Source organism: Poecilia formosa, unplaced genomic scaffold, assembly GCF_000485575.1.
Source record: "Poecilia formosa unplaced genomic scaffold, Poecilia_formosa-5.1.2 Scaffold63, whole genome shotgun sequence".
NCBI classification, from domain to species: Eukaryota; Metazoa; Chordata; class Actinopteri; order Cyprinodontiformes; family Poeciliidae; genus Poecilia; species Poecilia formosa.
The window spans coordinates 729,044-748,393 of NW_006800002.1; the positions used below are offsets into that span (position 1 = coordinate 729,044).

Consider the following 19,350-nt stretch of genomic DNA (forward strand, 5'->3'; position numbering starts at 1 on the left):
AAGATATGGCAAATGTTTCTTCTGTCTTCATTCGTATTTTTTATTTGACGATTTTTATTTATTTATTTATTTATTTACTTTAGTCAGTAAAATATTCAAATTTACAAACTTTTTTTTTATTTTGGTTTATTTTTTGAAATATTAAATCAGATAATCATTTTATTGATGTTGCCTTTTCACAAAATACCTTCTTATTTTTACTCTTGAAATTTCGTGGACCGGTATTTTTTGCTTCTGCTTGAGTAAAAGTATGTTGAATTTTACGTCAATGCACTTTTTGAGTACTATACTGAACTCTGCCTATATTGTATGGGAAACCCTGTTTTCAGTATTGCTTGTTTTAAAATCCAAAGCCATGTTATCCTCCTGCATAGCGCGTGAAAAACTAAGATTTTATGCCTAAAGATTGATAAAAAATAGTGGGGGAAATCCTCATAATATTACTTCTTTTATTTAAATTGAATCAAAAGACTACTAACTTTTCCAAGGAATAAATGCTTTGAATGACATGTTTACGTTAATGTTTATGTTACTTTGCGTTTTATTTTGTTGTTGTTTTTCTTATCTATGTAGAAGGCAAACCTTTAAAGGTTTATCGTTTTTGAAGTACAGTAGGTTCCAGAGTTTCCGCCTCCTGGTGTTCCTGGGTCAGGGAGAGTTTACTGCAACAGGCAGGGCGGAACTGCAGTTTGTACCATGTCGAAGAGAAGACCTTTACATAACTTAATAATTCAGGTGTCATTTGAACTAAGTTAAATATCCAGTTCGTCGGACGACTTCGCAGATTCCACAGTGGCTCCTTTATGGGTGTTTTTGCCGCTGCCTGAACTTTTCTCGCATTCTTCCCTAGTGTATTTTTCAAGAAGAGAGGCGCGGCGACGGAGCGCTCGGCAGCCATCTTTGGAGCTTGCCTGGGAGTGGGAGCTGACTGCTGTGGCACCCCAGTTTACTTCAAGGGTGGGCATTTTAATCTTTAGTAATTTCACTGACGTACTCTGTTTAATCGGCTGACAGCGTGAAAAACCACCAGGATTTAGCTTACGAAGCTTCCGTGCTGGGAATGAAACTGGAAAAGTACTTTCTAATCCCAAATTGGTCTAAAGTGTACGCCACTCTCCTCATCCCTCAGAACTGGCCTGTCAGAACAGGGTGAGTTCCAGCTAACCGGCTAAGCTAAATTAGCAAACATTAGCTTGTTGGGCTTTTTAAATTTTATTTTCTCTTAATTAAACCAAACTGATGTTTAACTCAATGTCTGTTGAGTAGTTAAACAGTAGTTCAGACTGTTAACACATTAGAAACACTGCTTGGGCTGTTTCATCCTATGACACGTAACTTGGCTAACGTGAAGTTTGGTGCTAACATTATATAGTCAACATTGGGAATGTCTTGAAACGTTTCGTTTTATATTCGTACTTTAGAGCTTTGAGTCGTGTGTTAGTTTCTTACAGTGTGAAGGTTTACCTTTGTCACTCACAAGACGAGTGGGAACGTGACTACTTTAAGGAAAATTAAAGAATGTGAAGGCTGACTTGTAAAAGTAGGGAGTTATCACCAGTGACATGAGCTGAAACGCCCAGGTAAGATGTGATGCTTGTCAAACCCCAGAAACACGTGAAGCAAACTTTACATTTACCAACAGTGCTGTGTGTATTAATGCAAAAATGTATTCACGTTTTTCTCTACAAAGAATTTAGTTATTGAAACACTGTATTTTTTTTTGTATTAGATTGTTCTACTTTTTGTATACTTTTTAGAGTAATCGTCTGTTTCATGTCAAAGGGAGATTTTATGTGTAAGTAGGGTAAAATGTAAAATTTTAGACTTGTATTTTACCATTTCTATTTCCTTACTCTTAACCGCTCTAATGTCATTTTAAAGTGCAAAGAGGATTTCCCAAATGACACCAAAAATGAAGAGTTATTAGAATTTGAGACTGAGAAAATGTATGTCCCTTGATTTACTTGGAGGAAAATTTCATTTTACCATTAAGTGTTCAGCTAATGAGTGCTTTCTTTTTTATTGAGAATAATGAAAATCAGTTTATTGACTTCTTATAGCAGTTTCTTTATTCATCTAAAAATTGGTTACTGTAGCACAGAATACATTTTGCACCATCTAAACCATATTCTGCTTCAAACTAAATATATTCTGCTCACATTATTCCTCAGATTAAAACTTAATAACAGGAGCTGCTTGCATATGTTCTTGAAAAGATAATTTTATTAACATAAACCTCTTCAGTAAGCCCCAGCTATGCTATTATCAGAAGATGATAATAGCATCTTCCCATGTTATCCTCCTGCATAGCACGTGAAAAACTAAGATTTTATGCCTAAAGATTGATGAAAAATAGTGGGGGAAATCCTCTTCTTCTTTGTCACGCTTCGGTCTTTAGAGTTTTCCCCCCTTCTGCTGTCAAATATTTCAGTGCATGTTTGCTCTTGTTTTTGTGCCAGGGATGCTAGATGTAACTTGTCAAGTTTCTCACTAAGGCCCATTCCTACCTCGCCGGAGCCGCGTGAACAGGAAGTGCAGAGTCGCGGTGTAGTGAGGGCATACGTTGGGAATTCCAGCCCTCCGGCTTTGTTGTCCTGTCCTGCTGCATTCTTAAGCGTTTTTGTGAGCGGCGGTTTGGAAGGCTTGTCCTGATTCACGGAGGTATCAGTTATCAGCACTTCTTTCCTCGTGTGTGTGTGTGTGTGTGTGTGTGTGTGTGTGTGTGTGTGTGCGCGCGCGTGTGCGTGCAGTAGAAAACGGTGTCATGACATATGACAACAAAGCTCATTGAGTCGCACCAATGTCATAAAGGACAATGGCAATAAAGAGGCTCAGTCCTGCATGGTAATGAGGCTTTATTTCATGGCTGTGGCTGCATCTGTGAGGAATAGTGGGGTTGTTCAGTGTTGTTGTGAGACAAAAGATGTCTGCTTGGACCGGGGGCTGTTTCGCCCGGGCTGGGAAAGAAGTCTTGTGACTCGAGCGTCAGCTCTGCATCTGTTTGCAACTGATCATCTGAGCCGCTGCATGGACTCGGTAAATTTTCCTCAGTGATCTTCTACAGTCCACATTAGCAGGGCCGTTCAGAACAACGGCGAAGGAAAGGAGTATTTACTTCCACAGTGGAGTGTTTTTGCGAAAGAAAAAGTTTTAAAAAAGGGTTTTAACTATTAGAAAATTTTCGTAGCCATTTCCTCATAATAGCTAGTTGCATATCTTTTTGAACAGGCTGTTCTTATGGTAAACATATGGAAGATTTTAATTAAAATCAGCGTTAATGTCTAAATAATAAAACACGGCAGAAGACTTGATGTATTTAGTTCAACCCAAACAACTTCTGGAACTGCTCTGTCTTTCTGTCAGCTGAGTTGTGTAGAACTTTTTGATTAAGATGGCAAAAAGTACAAAACAAGCCATGTGCCACCAGATGTTTACATATGTTGGGGGCAGGAATGGGCATTTATCGTATCGTTTGTAATTTATCGTGATAACTTTTCTATCTGAGATGGAGAATTTTGATTTGTCTCTGTCAAATAAATTCATTTTAATGATCTTTAAAACTCCCCAAAACTGTCTGACTCTTTGGGTTGTTAGTTTTACTTCTTTCTGTTTATTCAATGAGAATATCAATAAATACAGAAAGAAGAGGATGAAGTTATTGTGTGCAGTTCAGTGAGGCAAATCACACTTCTTTATGTGAGTGGTGTCCTAAAGAAGCATGTTGCAAATGTTTTAATTGTTGTGCCATAAAGTCACCTAAAAAAGTAATAATAAATAGTTCTTGTCGTCACTTTTGTTGTCATCTCAGTGGTAGCACAAAGTATTGTACTGAAGCTGTAAGTCCACATTGCTCAGCTCTGCTTTATTTCTTCTGATTCTTCTTCAAATGTATTTTTAAAAGTGAGAATTTCCATAATCTTGAAAGACAATGTCTAATATACATTTTTTTGTTGTTGTTGTTTTTTTCTTTTGTTTATCCTTGTGTTGCAGCGCTGAACACATGAAATCACTGTCCTGCAGATGAGCCGTCGCAGGGGGCTTGCCCGTCGCTGTCGCAGACCCAGATAGTTCCCGGCGGCAGCGGCACCGCCCCGACGTCCCCCGGCATGCCCAACAGCAGCCGGGCGGGGAACCTGAAGGACCCCGAAATCGCAGAACTCTTCTTCAGGGAGGACCCGGAAAAGCTCTTCACAGATCTGCACGAAATTGGACATGGCAGCTTTGGAGCTGTGTACTTTGTGAGTTTTTTTTTTTTTTTTTTTTTTTTGCTGGATGTATAGCGATGCACCAGTGAGTCACCTGATCACATCCACTTATTTTCCCTTAATCAGGTTTTGTTCTTGTTCAATAAATGCATCACAACTGCAAACTTCCTAATTTATTCTTATATAATCGCATTATAAAGCAGTATATTATCTTATGCATATTTTTTTAGTTTTTGTATAGGCCTGTTATAATATTGGAATTGGATTATTAATGCATAAGTGATCTGTCCTTATAGCAATGTTTATAGTCTTTGAACTTTTGCTGAAAAATCGTCACAAAAAATTACATCTTCGTTCAGCTAACTAAAAAAGGTTTTATTCCGTGCAGTTCTAGATCAGAGTCTGTTTATAAGTGTGTTTTAGTCTGAGGCTTTTAAAGATTATATGATTGATTGTGTTGATTATGCTTTCAATACCAGATGAGTCTGTGTAAGGAAGGCTTTCAGTTGGCTCTAAATGTTTCTGAGTATTCCCAACACAATATTTCTGCTCTTGATGAAGCAGTCTAAATGGTTGAAACCTAATTTTGTTTGATTATTTATTCAGTTATTCTCCAAATTTTGTGTTTTATGTTTATTATTATTAGATCAGTACATCCAAGCAAAATCAGTTTTTTTTTTACCATCAAAATAAAACAAATATTGCTGTTATAATAGCTCAGCAGCAACAAACTCCTGGTTTGATGGTTTAAGGAAAGCATTTTGCAATTTGTGGATGTGTTCATGCATAAAAATAAGACAAACAAACAAATGACACGCAAAGAAAAATAAATCTCCAAGTATTTGTTAAATTACAATGTTTAAAATCAGTTCTTCTCATCTTCCAGGCACGGGATGTGCGGTCAAATGATGTGGTGGCCATCAAGAAGATGTCCTATAATGGAAAACAGTCTAATGAGGTATAATGGGGTTTTCTGGATCCAAACATATGATCAAAAACCAGGAATGTTTGTGCTTTGGGTCAGTTTAATCAATTTTGCCTTGAATGCCATAGCGGGGAAAAAGAATTGCCCATGAACACAATCTGTTACATTTCTTCAAACAGCTGTGTATAGTGTCTCAGCATGAAGCTGTTGAGATATATAAAATTTGTTTTTTTGTTTGTTTTTTTTAAATGATTGTAGAAGTTGACACTTTAAGAGTGTTGAAATGGGGTGGGGGGGACTGCCATCTCTTAAGATTTGTTTATGAAACCATTAAAGAAAACGGCAGGCACGTTACCAGCAGATTGTGTTGCTATTAGATAATGGAAACAAGTGCATAGTGTGTTTGGGTTTTTTTATGCTACACAATGCAAATGTAAAGGTTTGTTAGGCTTCAGATTTTACACTGCTTTGTTGTCATTTTAATCATAGTGCATCAAAATTGATTGCAAAACAATTAATGTGAATTAGTCAGTTTTCTCAACTACAGCATTATATTCTATTATTATTATTTTTATTTTTTTTCACTTCATAAAATTTTGACCAAGCTATTTTGAGGGTAACTTAACGCAAAACCTAAATTGATGTTTGCTTTCTGGTTTTCTTTTTATGAACTCTTTGTACTGATTTCACAGAAATGGCAAGATATAATCAAGGAGGTGAAATTCCTGCGGCGAATACAGCACCCAAACAGCATAGAGTACAAAGGATGTTACCTGCGAGAGCACACTGCATGGGTAAGGACTTCTTAAAAAAAAAAAAAAAAAAATCAGGGAAATTGGAAAGTGACGAGGCCTGCTTGATCGTGGAAACAAAAATTGTGATTGCAATTGGTTTTTTTTAACAAAATTAATATGTAAGATGAATACACTTTCAACAATCAACTTGAAGGATGGGTAGTTGCCGTGAACATGAAAAAAAAGAATTTGTTCAATTTGTTAAAAATAAGTGGGAAGTATTGATCCAGGTGTAGCCTTTCCTTAAGAAGTAAACACAAAGAAAAGCAGCAACATGGTTTACATCAACAAACTTTGAAAAATGAATGAATGCACTGAAAATATGCACTGAAAGTAATGTATTTAAAATATGAACTAAGTTCATTTTTTTTAATGTATTTAAAAAATGAACTAAGTTCATTGTTTTAATGTATTTAAAAAATGAACTAAGTTCTAAGTAATATACAAAATACGAAAATGAATGATGGTTAGGATTGATGTTCTTATTTAAGCTTTAATCTGTATTTTTTTTTTTTTTTTGATACATCTTATCCGTCAATAATTATTAAGAGCAATGTATTTCAGCTCAACCATTTTAATGTAGTCACTAAAAGATTCCCTGAATTTGTTTACATTTTGGCCAAATGTATTAAATAAAATCCAGCCATTCATCTTAATAATAGATAATTGGTCACTTTGTGTTTGAATTTCATGTAGCTGCATAAATGGGCTGCTTTTTTTGAGTGGTGCAGGCATCACTTAGAGGCATTTATTGCAGAGAATGTTTTTCATCCACATCCATTTCTTAGAACAGCCTGTTTTCTCACAAATTCCAATTTTTTGTATTTTTCCAGACACTGCTGCCGATTCCTTTTGCAACTTTACCATTCTGTACTTTTTGTAGTTTTGGTTGTTTTCATATTTGACTGAAAGGTACAAAATGGGGCCTTGTAGATGTATGTTTTGTGTAGACCTTAACTTTCCAAGGGACGTTTTGCTGGCTCTGTCATTAAAAGGACTAAGGGTGCACATCTTAAGAAAATTATATATGCCAAAAATAGTACAACACAGTTATACTGTAACTGTTTTTTTTTTTTTTTGGGGGGGGAGGGCAGGGGGTTGTTTTTGTATAAGTTGGATAGACTTATAAGTAGCAACTTAAAAATGTTGAACATAAACTGAGAGACAAAAGCAAGAAACAAATACACAATCTCTTTATTTCTCAACAGCTGGTAATGGAGTACTGTCTAGGCTCGGCTTCAGATTTGTTAGAAGGTGAGTTAAGTCAATCACAACATGGGAATGTTGTTCCTGCTTTGCAAGTTTGTTGTCGTATTGCGTCACCAATGATAATTGATACCTTCCAGTCCACAAGAAACCCCTGCAAGAAGTTGAAATTGCTGCAATTACCCATGGTGCTCTAAACGGATTGACTTACCTTCACTCCCACAACATGATCCACCGGTGCGTATTTGAGTATTTTTCAAGCAAACCTTTTTTTGTTCCGTGCTCTACAGTTACAGCGAAACGTCACTCGCTTCCTTCTGTATGTTTTTGCAGTGACATCAAAGCAGGAAACATCTTGTTGACCGAACCGGGTCAGGTGAAACTAGCAGACTTTGGCTCGGCCTCCATTGCCTGTCCAGCCAATTCTTTTGTTGGGACTCCATATTGGTAAGTGAACAGCCATGTATAGATGCATCTCTATACTCGATAGATTAGGATGTAAACATGAAGGTCATTTATTTCAGTAGTTCAACAGAAACATACAACGGTTTGCAAAAGTATTCATACACCATCAACATTTCCATATTTTGTCACATTAAAACCTCAATTATATATTGTCAGTATGTTTTCATCTTAGTGTTTGTTTTTACTTGTCCCATCTATTATGTTTATCTTGGTGCATATGTTTTCTTCTCAGGATGGCTCCAGAGGTCATATTAGCCATGGATGAGGGTCAGTATGATGGAAAGGTGGACATCTGGTCTTTGGGAATAACCTGCATTGAATTAGGTACGGCTGTATTATCAAGATTGTTCCCCTCCCCACAGTATTTTAACGTTTCTCCCAGTCAACATTTCTTTAAGCCACTTAGGCTGGCTCCTTGCAACAACAGAAACCTCCACAAGTCTGTTGCTGGCACTGATGTGACTTTGTTCATACATAATTTGCCTAAGCTTTCAATGCATAGGCATGTAATTTATCTGCATTCCTTTTTTACCTCATAAATGAAGGATTCTTGAGGTGTGGGACACACCAAACATTCATCTCTGTCTGCTTTGTGTGAGCTTTTGTGTTTCCTAATTGAGGGCAAACATGCTCCAAATACTTCATTGGCTCAGTTATGTGTGTTTAGACTGTACACGACCAGACAAAGGAACCTTCAGAGAACGAAATCAACAAGTCTACCCGTCTCGAAGGCTAAGATTAGCTTTAAAAAACTAAAATCACAAAAAGAATTATATTGTGACTTATTTTTACCTATTCAAGTATAAACCTAATGTATAATATTTGCGCTAAACGCGTAAAGATGTTAAAATTTTGGATTCTTTTAAAACTGATTGGCTTCTTGGTTTCTAGCTGAAAGGAAGCCTCCACTGTTCAACATGAATGCGATGAGTGCCTTATATCATATAGCACAGAACGACAGCCCCGTTCTGCAGTCTACCGAATGGTGAGTGAAAAGCAATGTGACTCACAGTGCTTCTGAAAATTTCATCTTCTAACGACTAAATTTGACATACTTTTTTCAGGACGGATTATTTTCGGAAATTTGTCGATTCGTGTCTTCAGAAACTTCCTCAGGAAAGGCCAAACTCCGAGGAGCTCCTAAAGGTGGGGTAGATGTACATTTATTACGAGTTGGCGGGATGTGGTTCATCTTGGCAATTTATTTTTTGAGGGTTTCCTTTGTACATTTCTGTTGTGATACAGGTCTTAAAGGTCTTAAAGTCTTAAATTTCAGTGGGTGACACTTCCAGTAACCTTGTTTAAACCATAAAAGTTCCAACATTAACTCTTAGTTTCTTTTCTGGCCTCCAGCATGTTTTTATCCAGCGTGAACGGCCGGAATCGGTCCTAATAGATCTGATAAATCGGACCAAGGATGCTGTGAGGGAACTAGACAATCTGCAGTACCGCAAGATGAAGAAGATCTTATTTCAGGAAGCCCTCAACGGCTCCCCGAATGAGCCGCAAGACGACGACGAGGTCTGCCACTAGCTGGCCTGTTTATGTTTTAGCGGCATCCTCTATTGTTGCAGCCTTTTTATTGTTTCTTGTGCCGTGTGTGTGTATGTAGGAGCCGGACCCCAGCGTGAGCGGGACGGGCACGGTGAAGAGCGTCGGGAGCAACCAGTCCATACCCAGCATGTCCATCAGTGCCAGCTCCCAGAGCAGTTCCGTCAACAGCCTACCCGACGCAGGCGAGGACAAGAGCGAGCCGGACATGGACGGCGACGGCACGGTGATGTCCAACAGCTCGGTCATTAATCTCAAACCCGTAAGAGAATCAAGTCCCAGAATCCTGAGTATTCTCATCACAACTGAGCTGTTGTGTCTCTGTTTTCTGGTTGCTATGCAGTTTCTTCACTCTGGTTTTGTTGTTTTTCCTTCTGAGCAGGAACAAGAGACGATCAAAGAAGAGTCAGAGCCTCATGGCAGAGCCACAACGGAGCCACAAGCTGCCCCCACTCAGACCCAGAGGACGAGACGAAATCGTGAAGACTTTGCGACTATACGCACAGCGTCAGCGGTAGAAACGCCTTCTGTCCTTACTGGGAGTTTGGGAATGAAACTATCTGAAGTCATAAAGATGATGCAGGTGGAATTAGAGGCATTTCTACATAGAAATCTGATCCATATAAACATATGGACATAAAGTGCGCATCATACTTTTGGTTCCCACAGGTCATTTGACAGCATTAGGTCATGTTGCTACCGTATGTTGTTTAGTGGATTCTATTAAGTACTGACACTTGCCTGCTAAAAGGAAAACTGCAGCAATTTTGTCGTAAGAAATACTTAATCTAATTTTTTCAATTCTTGTGGCTCAACTGATAGTTATTCAGAAAGACTTCTGATTTTTCTGGCATATGTTTTCTTAACAAGCATGTGAATATGTTCTAAGTTCACATCTTTTCCTTTTATCCAGTTATTTAAAAAAAAACTCCATCAAAGGTTTTTTTTTTTTGAATTATTCTTAATGTAAAGAAAATGTATTTCTTTGAGCTCACTGCTGAGTTTCTGAAAGGATGACAGCATGTCTGTGAGACATGACAGATTTTTTTTTTCTAGTACAGCACATTATTGACAATTTTTATGTAATTGTAATCCTTACAACCTGTTTCCATCAAGTTGATTTAAAAAAAAAAATAAAATAAAAATAATCATCTGTGTCTTGTGTTTGTCAGCTCACACGCCAGATGAAGGAGCATGAGCAGGAATCGGAGTTAAGAGAGCAGATCCTCGGCTACAAGCGAATGAGACGGCAGCACCAGAAGCAGCTGCTGGCTCTGGAGAATAAGCTGAAGACCGAGATGGACGAGCACCGGCTCCGTCTGGACAAGGAGCTGGAGACCCAGAGGAATAACTTTGCCCAAGAGCTGGAGAAGGTGGTCAAGAAACACCAAGCATCCATGGAGAAAGATGTGAGCTTCCGAAACACAAGCATGTACCAGCTCAGAGCTGTGCTTAACAATGTAGAACTTCTGAATATATTCCTTTTAAATGTCCCCAGATATTGTATTAGGGAAGCAATGGTTTCAAGGGTTGGCTAGAAAATTTTTCAAGTTCCTTTTACCAATAGTAGAAAATGTCATCTTAGCACGAACTTGTTGGAAAAGTACATAAATCCTCTAAGAAGCGAGTCAGAAGAAGCTGATTTGACTTATTTCAGCGATAGGATATTTTACTGTTTGACAAAAACACACCAAAGTCAGTAATAGTCTGCAGTGAAATTGTAGATGAAGTTGCTTTAAATTGTTAAAGTTGGCTAAAACTGTACAGGTAAATGAACTATAACCAATTATTTTTGCTTTTTTATGCTTAGCAACAGCAAAGTCTACATGTAAGAAACAGACCTTTGACTGTCGCTTCCAATCCTCAGGTTCAATTTAAACCACTTCCGTTTGAATTTGCTTGACAACCAGCCACCACCTACAACTACATGTTTGTGTTTTTCCAGTGCAACATTTGCAAATCAGTAGATAACTGATATTTTTAGCTGTACAGTTTGGATCCCCGCCATGTTTTTAACATTGTGAACCCTGCGCTTTAATATGTATCCGCATGAATAGCGGTTACGCTTCATTAAGAGTTGTTTTGTTGTTGTTAATTCACCTCCTATCTCAGAGTCACTGATGAAAACAAAAGTTCAAATCAGTATTTGGATTATCGCTTTCCGTGGATAAAAATGTAGCCCAACTGATGGTCCTACGGTGGCTGCTGTTTTGCATTGATCACACTGATAATGGTGTTTTTTTTTGGTTTTGTTTTGTTTTTTCCACTAGGCAAAAACATTTAGCAACGATGAAAAGAAGTTCCAACATCACATCCAGAGTCAGCAAAAGAAAGAGCTGAACAGCTTCCTGGAATCCCAAAAACGGGAGTACAAGCTTCGCAAGGAGCAGCTGAAAGAGGTTCCAAACTTCATCGCACTTATTTTCATTCATATTTGTCTTTCAATGTAAAATATAACTACATTTACAAATTCAACTTTAGTAGTAGGGTTAAATGTGTTTATTTTTCTGCAGGAGCTGAATGAAAACCAGTCGACGCCCAAGAAAGAAAAGCAGGAGTGGCTGTCCAAGCAGAAGGAGAACTTCCAGAACCTCCAAGCAGCGGAAGAGGCCAACCTCCAGCGCAGACAGAGGCAGTACCTGGACCTGGAGTGTCGCCGGTTCAAAAGAAGGATCCTGATGGCTCGCCACAAAATTGAACAGCAGCATCTGCGAGAGGTCAGCACTGCTCACTGTGGCATTTATTGACTGGGGATGGAAACCGGTTCTTGTAGAGAATCGTTAATCTGCCTGCCTATCGATTCCACTTGTCGGTTCCAATAATGTAAGATGTACACACCTCATATTTTGATTTAAAATGCATCCAAGATGGCGTCCCGACAGAAGCAATCCAAAGTATGAAACATATGGAGTAAAATAACAGTAAATATCATTTGGGAAGGTGTTTTCCCCTGCTGGAGACACCTTAAGTCCTGACAAATCCTTCCTGAAAAGACATAAAGTATTGCTACTCTTCTGAAAGCAAATACAAAAACAAATGTACAAAAAGTTGCCTTTCATGTTAAAATGTCCATTTGACAGACGGATTCTCATTATTTTTTGAGCCAGTTTTTATTTATTTTGAATCGAATGCAACATGGTGCATACTTTGAGTTTATTTCCTAATTCAATGACAATCAATAAGGAGCCTGTATCACTAACTTCTCATCAGTTCCTGACAAAACAAAGTCTTTTTTGTTTGTTTTTCTTTTTAATTTCCACCTTAGGAAATACCTTTTGTGATTTCCTCTGTGTGCTTGTGTTGGTAGGAATTAAACAAGCGTCAGACCCAGAAGGACTTGGAGCACGCAATGCTCCTCCGACATCACGAGTCCATGCAAGAGCTTCAGTTCCGCCAGCTCAACACCATCCAGAAGACTCGAGTTGAGCTGATCCGGCTACAGCACCAGACGGAGCTGACCAATCAGCAGGAGTACAACAAGAGGAGAGACCGGGAGCTTAGACGAAAACACGGCATGGAGGTTCGTCAGCAGCCCAAGAGCCTCAAGGTTAGTCTCTGACCTGTCGTGAAACTTGTTTCACTTTTTTGTGTTTAACATAAACCGAAACAGTTTTTCTGCTTCTGATTTTTTTTCCTATGGTTCCTGTTAGTCAACATGCTATTAATAACTCACATCCTACTGGTAGTCTCTACGTACTAGTCGTTCTATATGCTAGTGGTAGCCCTCATGCTAACATCAGCCTACAACTAAAATAAGCCATTTAGCTATTTTTTTTATATATATTAGCCACATTTAGTATGCTGAATGGAGTAAGTCAGTGCTACAGTAATGTTTGATTACTGAGTTTAGTAAGTCCATGTTGGTCAACATGTTTGTGATACCCCACATGCTAGTGACTACATTTTAGCTAACCATAGCATTGATGCTAATTTTCAGCATAACCCCTTATTTGTTCCCAACCAATATGCACACTTTGGCAGGCCCCTGTTAAATTTCTGCAGAAACTTTCTCGTGACCAATTCTTCGTTCTCAGTTGTAGTCTGTTGCAAGGAGTCTGAAAAGTCTTAAATTTACAAATCTAAAATGAAGGCATCGAAATGCCTGGAATTTATTAGAAATGATGTAAGTCGGCTTTAAATGTCATAATCACAGGTCTAAACTGTTTTTGTGTATTTTAGTCTCAACTAAAATACACAGGACTGTTTAATTCTGTGTATTTTATCTAGTTTATTTTTCATTGTGGAGCTTTTCTGTCAAGCAAAGATTTGAGTCGCCCGCAGACATCGTATGTTCTGTGACTCCATGCGGTTGAGGATACAGCTAACTAGTTGCTAGTAAACCCTTGCCTAGCTAGAAAGTTGTTTTTTTTTTTGTTTTTTTTTTACATTTATCATCTGTTGTCGTTGCCACTGGCTGACTTCTGTAGCCAGCCCTTATTATGCTGTCTGCGTTCTGTGAAAAAAAAGGCTTGGCCTGTTCTATAAAATATGCAATTTTCTTTTGTTCATTCCTGTCATGTTACAGGTCTTAAATTTAATTGACAATGTTCTTAAAACAGGTCTTAAACTCTTACATTTGAGTTGGTGAAACTTGCAAAAACCTTATATTAGAGATGTTTGTCTCCTAATGCGATAAAGGTCTACACACATTTTTAATCTAATTCCTGTTTTTCTGTTTTCAAGTACAAAGAGATCCAGATCAAAAAACTGTTTCAAAACACGTGTAAGACCCAGACCCAGCAGTATAAAGCATTGAGGAACCACCTGTTGGAGACCACACCAAAGTCCGAGCACAAAGCTGTCCTCAAACGTTTAAAGCAGGAGCAGCATCGCAAACTTGCCATTTTAGCAGAGCAGTACGACCATTCCATCAGTGAAATGCTCTCAACACAGGCGGTGAGTCTGTCAGTGCCAGAAATGTACAAGCAAGACTGTTGATCCTCACCCCAGCATAGCATTTTTATCATCTTAATGTTTCAGAATGAGTAACATTGTGTTGTTCATTCCTTGTCTTTAGTTACGCCTGGATGTGACTCAGGAATCTCAGTGCCAAGCATTACAGATCCAGCTGCAGCAGGAGCTGGAGCTCCTCAATGCCTACCAGAGTAAAATTAAGATGCAGACGGACGCGCAGCATGCCCGCGAGAAGAATGACCTGGAACAAAGGGTGTCACTCCGAAGAGCGCTACTGGAGCAAAAGGTTCGACATTTGTTCACATTCAAGAGTACATTTCCTCGGTTTTTTACAACTTGTCAGTCTAAGTTTGTTGCTCGGAATTATGTAAAAAAAACCAAAAACAAAAATAAAAACACTAGCTTGAAGTGGAGAAAAATCAACACAAAGCAGCTGAAAACGAGCCAAACAAGCTGACTGTTAATGTTAATTCAATACTTGGAAGCGTACTGAATGGCTTAGTCCACTTCGTCTGCCGCCATTGCTAAAACTACAGGCAGACTACAGTTCTAAAACAGCAGAGAAAAACATCATTGTTCACAACTTCTCCTGATTGGCCCGGTTAAAATTCAACCAGATATTAAACCCAATGGGAGAAATCCCAGAAAAAAAGTAAGGGCTCAGAAATCATCCATTACAAAAAAATGTGAATTGGTCATAAATATTTTAATTACATGTCTTAAATTTTGTGACGGCAGGACTGTTTAATCTCATACATGTAGTTTGTGTTTTTTACCCTAATAACCTGTTAATAATGCTCCATCTTCTTTGACTTTCCCGTAGATTGAGGAGGAAATGCAGTCATTGGAAAACGAGCGCACCAAGCGCATCCAGAACCTGCTGGAGCGCCAGGCCAGGGAAGTCGAGGCCTTCGACTCAGAGAGCATGCGCCTGGGCTTCAACAACATGATGCTGGCAGACCTCTCCCCCGAAGCGCTCAGCAACAGTTTCCCCGGTGCACCAGGCGGCTACAGCCAGCACCAGCAGCTGCGGCCCTCATCGAGCTCTCAAGGGCCGCGCTGGAGCAGCCGTGGTTCCAGCCTGAGCTCCAATCACAGAGGCAGCCACCACCACTACCAATCCAGCTTAGGAGGGTCTCCTATGCAGCAAGGGTGGGGGGGGCACGGCTCGCCGGGCGGAGGAGGAGGTGGTGCGGGTCAGATGCAGTGGGGCCACCCACAAGGCGGGGCCCTGCAGGCAATGGGAGGGCGCGTCGAGCCCGGGATGAGCAGGAGCTCCAGTGTTACCTCGCAAATATCCAACGGGTCGCAGTTCTCCTACTCTTAGATTCGCCTTCCTGTCTGCCTTGGAGTCACTTTATATAGAAAGCTGTCTGCCTGTGACACTACCCCCCTCCCAAAATGTCTCCCCTTGTACAGATGTGGATGTGTGGTGGAGTAAATGTTGCTCAGGTCAAAAAGGGGAGGGAGCCTCCCTCTCCCCCAGCCCATCCTCAACGGCAGTTTTATGAGCACACACAGATTCTGAAATGCATGTTACACAAGAGTATCAACAAGTAAGTTTGACTTGTTTTTCTTTTTTTGTTTTTACAGTTCTCCTTTGTGGAGGATATTTTTTCGTAAGTTTGTGCTATTCACAGCCATTGCTCTCGTTTTGCACATAAAACACCACTCTAAAGCCTTTTGTAGGTTCAAACAATCGCATTAAATAGATTTTTTTATTATTATAATTTTTATTTCAATTTTTTTTATCTTCCCGTTTATGTTTAGCAATGCACTGGCCAAATTTTTTTTTTTTGTTTGTTTTTTTTTCTGTGGTACAGTGGAGAACCCAATCAAACAACTGGGGATGCTTTGCTGTTGTCTACCAGCCTGCTGTAGTGGCCCTTCATGTTTTTGTTTTTTTTTGTTTTTAATTAAGAAATTTTGCTCCGCCTTAATTCTCGAGGATCAACCAAAAAAAAAAGGAAAAAAAAAAAAAAAAAACTTCACAAATACAGAACCAAACAAATCTTAATCGCTTTAGACAGTTGCTTCTACTAACACTGTGCCTTTTTTAGCTTTCATTAGCTCAGTTCGTTTCCGTTAACTCGGGCTAAACATTTTTAAATTTCATCATTTATCTCTGGTCTCTAACGTAGATTGTATTTTAGTCTTTATTTTTTTCCACGCCTCCAAAATGGTTTTGCATAAATTTCTACGACTAAATATAGTAGAAACATTCAAAGCTACTTTTTGGCATATTTTTTCTCTTTTTTTTTTGTTGTTTATGCCCGAGTGCAGAGAATGTCACTGTAACCCTTAAACGTATCAGCCTTCAAAAACAATCTTTAGTGCTAATCCTTATTTTTTATATATATATATATAAATATATATTAGTGCCTTTTTAATACTGCTGCCTTTCTCGAAGCACTTTATACAGCTCGACGAGTGTGAGATTAATATTTGACTTCTTTTCTCAAAGCTCCTGGTGAATGAATGTTTCATTGGTACGCATGTAGAAACGTCAGACTTACTGTGCTGTGATATTTTCTTTTTTCCCCTTTTGCATGATGGACAGTATAAGTGAAAGCAATTTCCAAATTTTACAGCCTTTTGTCTTTTTTGAGACTGCAGATGTGTGTTACTGGTTCTGTTTGTGTTTCTGTGTGACGTTGACTGAACAGAATATGTGAGGATGCAGCCATTTCTTTTTTTTTTTTAAGATGTGTACAGATGACAGTTACAATGAAACCAACTGAACAAAAAGTCAAACCTTTTATGTGCAGGCAGTGAGTTCCAACCAAGACAACCGGCTCTGTGCTACTGAACGGAAACACTTATTGAAAATAACATTTTGAGGCCTAAATCCATAAAAAAAATAAATAAATGAAATTAAAAAAAACACTAAAGGTCAGTAGAGATGGACATGATGTAGGTTTTTTTTTGGAGGGGGGTTAGATGCAAAATCTGTCAAAAGCATTGATTCCTCTTGAACTTTTTGTCACGTTACAACCACTAAGATGATTTCTTGGGGATTTTACTTGATATTACAACTGATGACGCATAAGAAGTCATAACTGTGAGGTAAAATAAAAATGTATTTTTTTTTTCTTCTGTCCAATTCTTTGTTAGATCTTTTAGAAAACAGCTGAAGTTCAGTCTGATTGACCTTGGACGGTATCTTTAACATCAAGTATTTCTGCAGATTTAGTCGGACTTAGATCAGGACTTTGACTAGTCCATTCTCACTCTTGCAGCCTTGACTATAGGTTTTGGACTATTACCCACTTTTATGTTTTTAGTTTTTTTTTTTTTTTTACCCCTTTCAACACTATATTCCTCCCCAACCCCCCACCCCAATTGATTTTTTTTCTTGTTTCATTTATTTCTGCATCACATCATCCCCACAGCATGATGCTGCCTCAACTGTATTCCGCTATGGGGATTGTGTATTCTAGGTGATTATCAGTCGTAGTTTTCCAAACATGCACACACACACACACGCATACACACACACACACACACACGTTTGTTTTGAGGTCTAAAAAACTGAAGTTATGTTCTCATCCGACCAAATAAATAAAAGCCTAATGAGGTACTTTTAAAGTTTGTGGTTGTAGCATGACAAAACATGAGAAGGTTCAAGGGGTGTAAATACATTTTCACTTCTTTTTCCTGCTAACAAAGTACCTCCTCTTAACTGATTTTTTTTTTTTAAGAGTAATTTCACAGATAAATAATTCAGGTGTGTCCTGTGACTCACGGTTGAAAATATTCACATTTTTAGTGTTCTATGAAAAGAGTTTGTTTTTCTTTTCTGAACTTCATGTAGCAGTATCAACTCTATTTTTTGGTTTATTTTCTTTTTCCAAGTCTCATCTAGTTATTTTAAAAGCACCGGACTTGATTCCTCATTCTTGAATTCAGTCATCTCCTTTGAATGCCACCTTTGTAGTCTGTTAAGCAACACTTGTGCAGATGATTTTCCAAACCCTACACCTTTGAGCGTTTTGTCCTCATTCCAGCCTCATTCAGGGCTGTTATTAAACTTCTCTCTTTCATTTTCTGATGACACAAAATGTGCTGGGATTAAAATGCTTTTCCTTTCAGGTTGTACTTTAATTTCTGTATATATTTCACCACAGAAAAGTATGCATAATATCAAGTAACGTAATATATGGCCTCAAAAACTGTTTTATGCCTACTGCTACTGTATCCAAGTAAGTTGTATTAAATTTTCTTGATTTTTTTTCCCCCTTTGGCTAGAAATAAAATCATAATGTACTAATAACTGGGAGTTTTTCTGCAACTCTAAAGCCAAGATCAAGTGTTTGAATGTTACGCCAGCAAAACCTTGCATACATGCCAAGTTTTACTTTCAGATTGGATAATTTGACTTCACTCTAAAATGTGGCTAAATGTTGATGTTACAGTCAAGCCCATACTTTCTTTTTTGTTTTTTTTTTTATCGTTTCATGGAACAGTTTCTAACATCCTACTGACTGAAAGCGAGTGGGATGCAGGATTGTGAATCGGCAACTGAAAAAGGATTCTTTCTCTACGGTCAAACACTGTGCCATACCGGAAGTCGCCAACACCGAACATCCGCATGTCTGTTCTCATCTCGAAGCTTTCACCCGTTAAGTGACTGTTGGTTAGAATTGAATCTTAACGATCAAGTTTTTTTGTTTTTTTTTTGTGGGTTTGGGGGTTAAGTTTAATTTAAATAAAAAAAGGCGGAGTTACAGACAAATGATGAAAAGATCGCATTTCTTTGAAGATGTCAGTATTCTTTGGCACATTACCACTACAACTTATAACCTGTATTAAAATGTATAGATGGTGGAGATTCTTATTGAATGTCAGATGTTATGAAGATACTACGTGACAGATGGTAAAGTACTAAAATTGTGTAAAAGAAAAAAAAAATTTTCTTTTGAACAAAAATAGGATCCATTATTATATTGTTTGTATTGTATACCATTTTATTGTGTTGGCAGAGGGATATTGAACAGAAATCAGCTGTAATAAAGTAATTTTAGTATAATTTTGGCTTGTGTTTTTTTTTCTCCTGTAACTATAAAGAAGTGTGAATTGCAAAGCAGGTTCAGAATATTTTTAAGCAAAACAAATTGTCAACTTACATTTTTCCAACCACATTTTATTGTTCATATTTAAATAGAATTTCAGACAATAATTGGTCCAAATCGTAATGCTAAAGGGTCCACCTTTCATCGATCCTATGCTGGATCGATGAAGCCTACAAACACCCTTTGCTGAGCGAGACGCCTCCTGGTAACGCTCAGGT

General features: G+C 38.3%; 1 protein-coding gene across 3 annotated transcripts; it reads left to right on the top strand.

Annotated features, from left to right (window-relative positions):
• The first annotated feature begins 643 nt into the window (after positions 1–643).
• taok1a (TAO kinase 1a) lies at positions 644–19,087 on the top strand. 3 transcript variants are annotated; one of them, XM_007554357.2, is made up of 20 exons: positions 644–1,149; positions 3,991–4,238; positions 5,092–5,163; positions 5,823–5,924; positions 7,133–7,178; positions 7,271–7,367; positions 7,464–7,577; positions 7,828–7,919; positions 8,487–8,580; positions 8,660–8,741; positions 8,949–9,116; positions 9,208–9,408; positions 9,529–9,660; positions 10,319–10,555; positions 11,417–11,545; positions 11,660–11,863; positions 12,454–12,693; positions 13,830–14,042; positions 14,164–14,346; positions 14,884–19,087. In XM_007554357.2, exons 2-20 carry the CDS (start codon positions 4,107–4,109, stop codon positions 15,385–15,387), a joined length of 3,042 nt encoding a protein of 1,013 aa, XP_007554419.1. In that variant the 5' UTR covers positions 644–1,149; positions 3,991–4,106; the 3' UTR covers positions 15,388–19,087. The 3 variants fall into 3 exon arrangements, with proteins under 3 accessions (XP_007554419.1, XP_007554418.1, XP_016528135.1); XM_007554356.2 differs by having other exon boundaries at positions 644–957; XM_016672649.1 differs by lacking the exon at positions 644–1,149 and adding an exon at positions 1,200–2,661.
• The last annotated feature ends 263 nt before the right edge of the window (positions 19,088–19,350 follow it).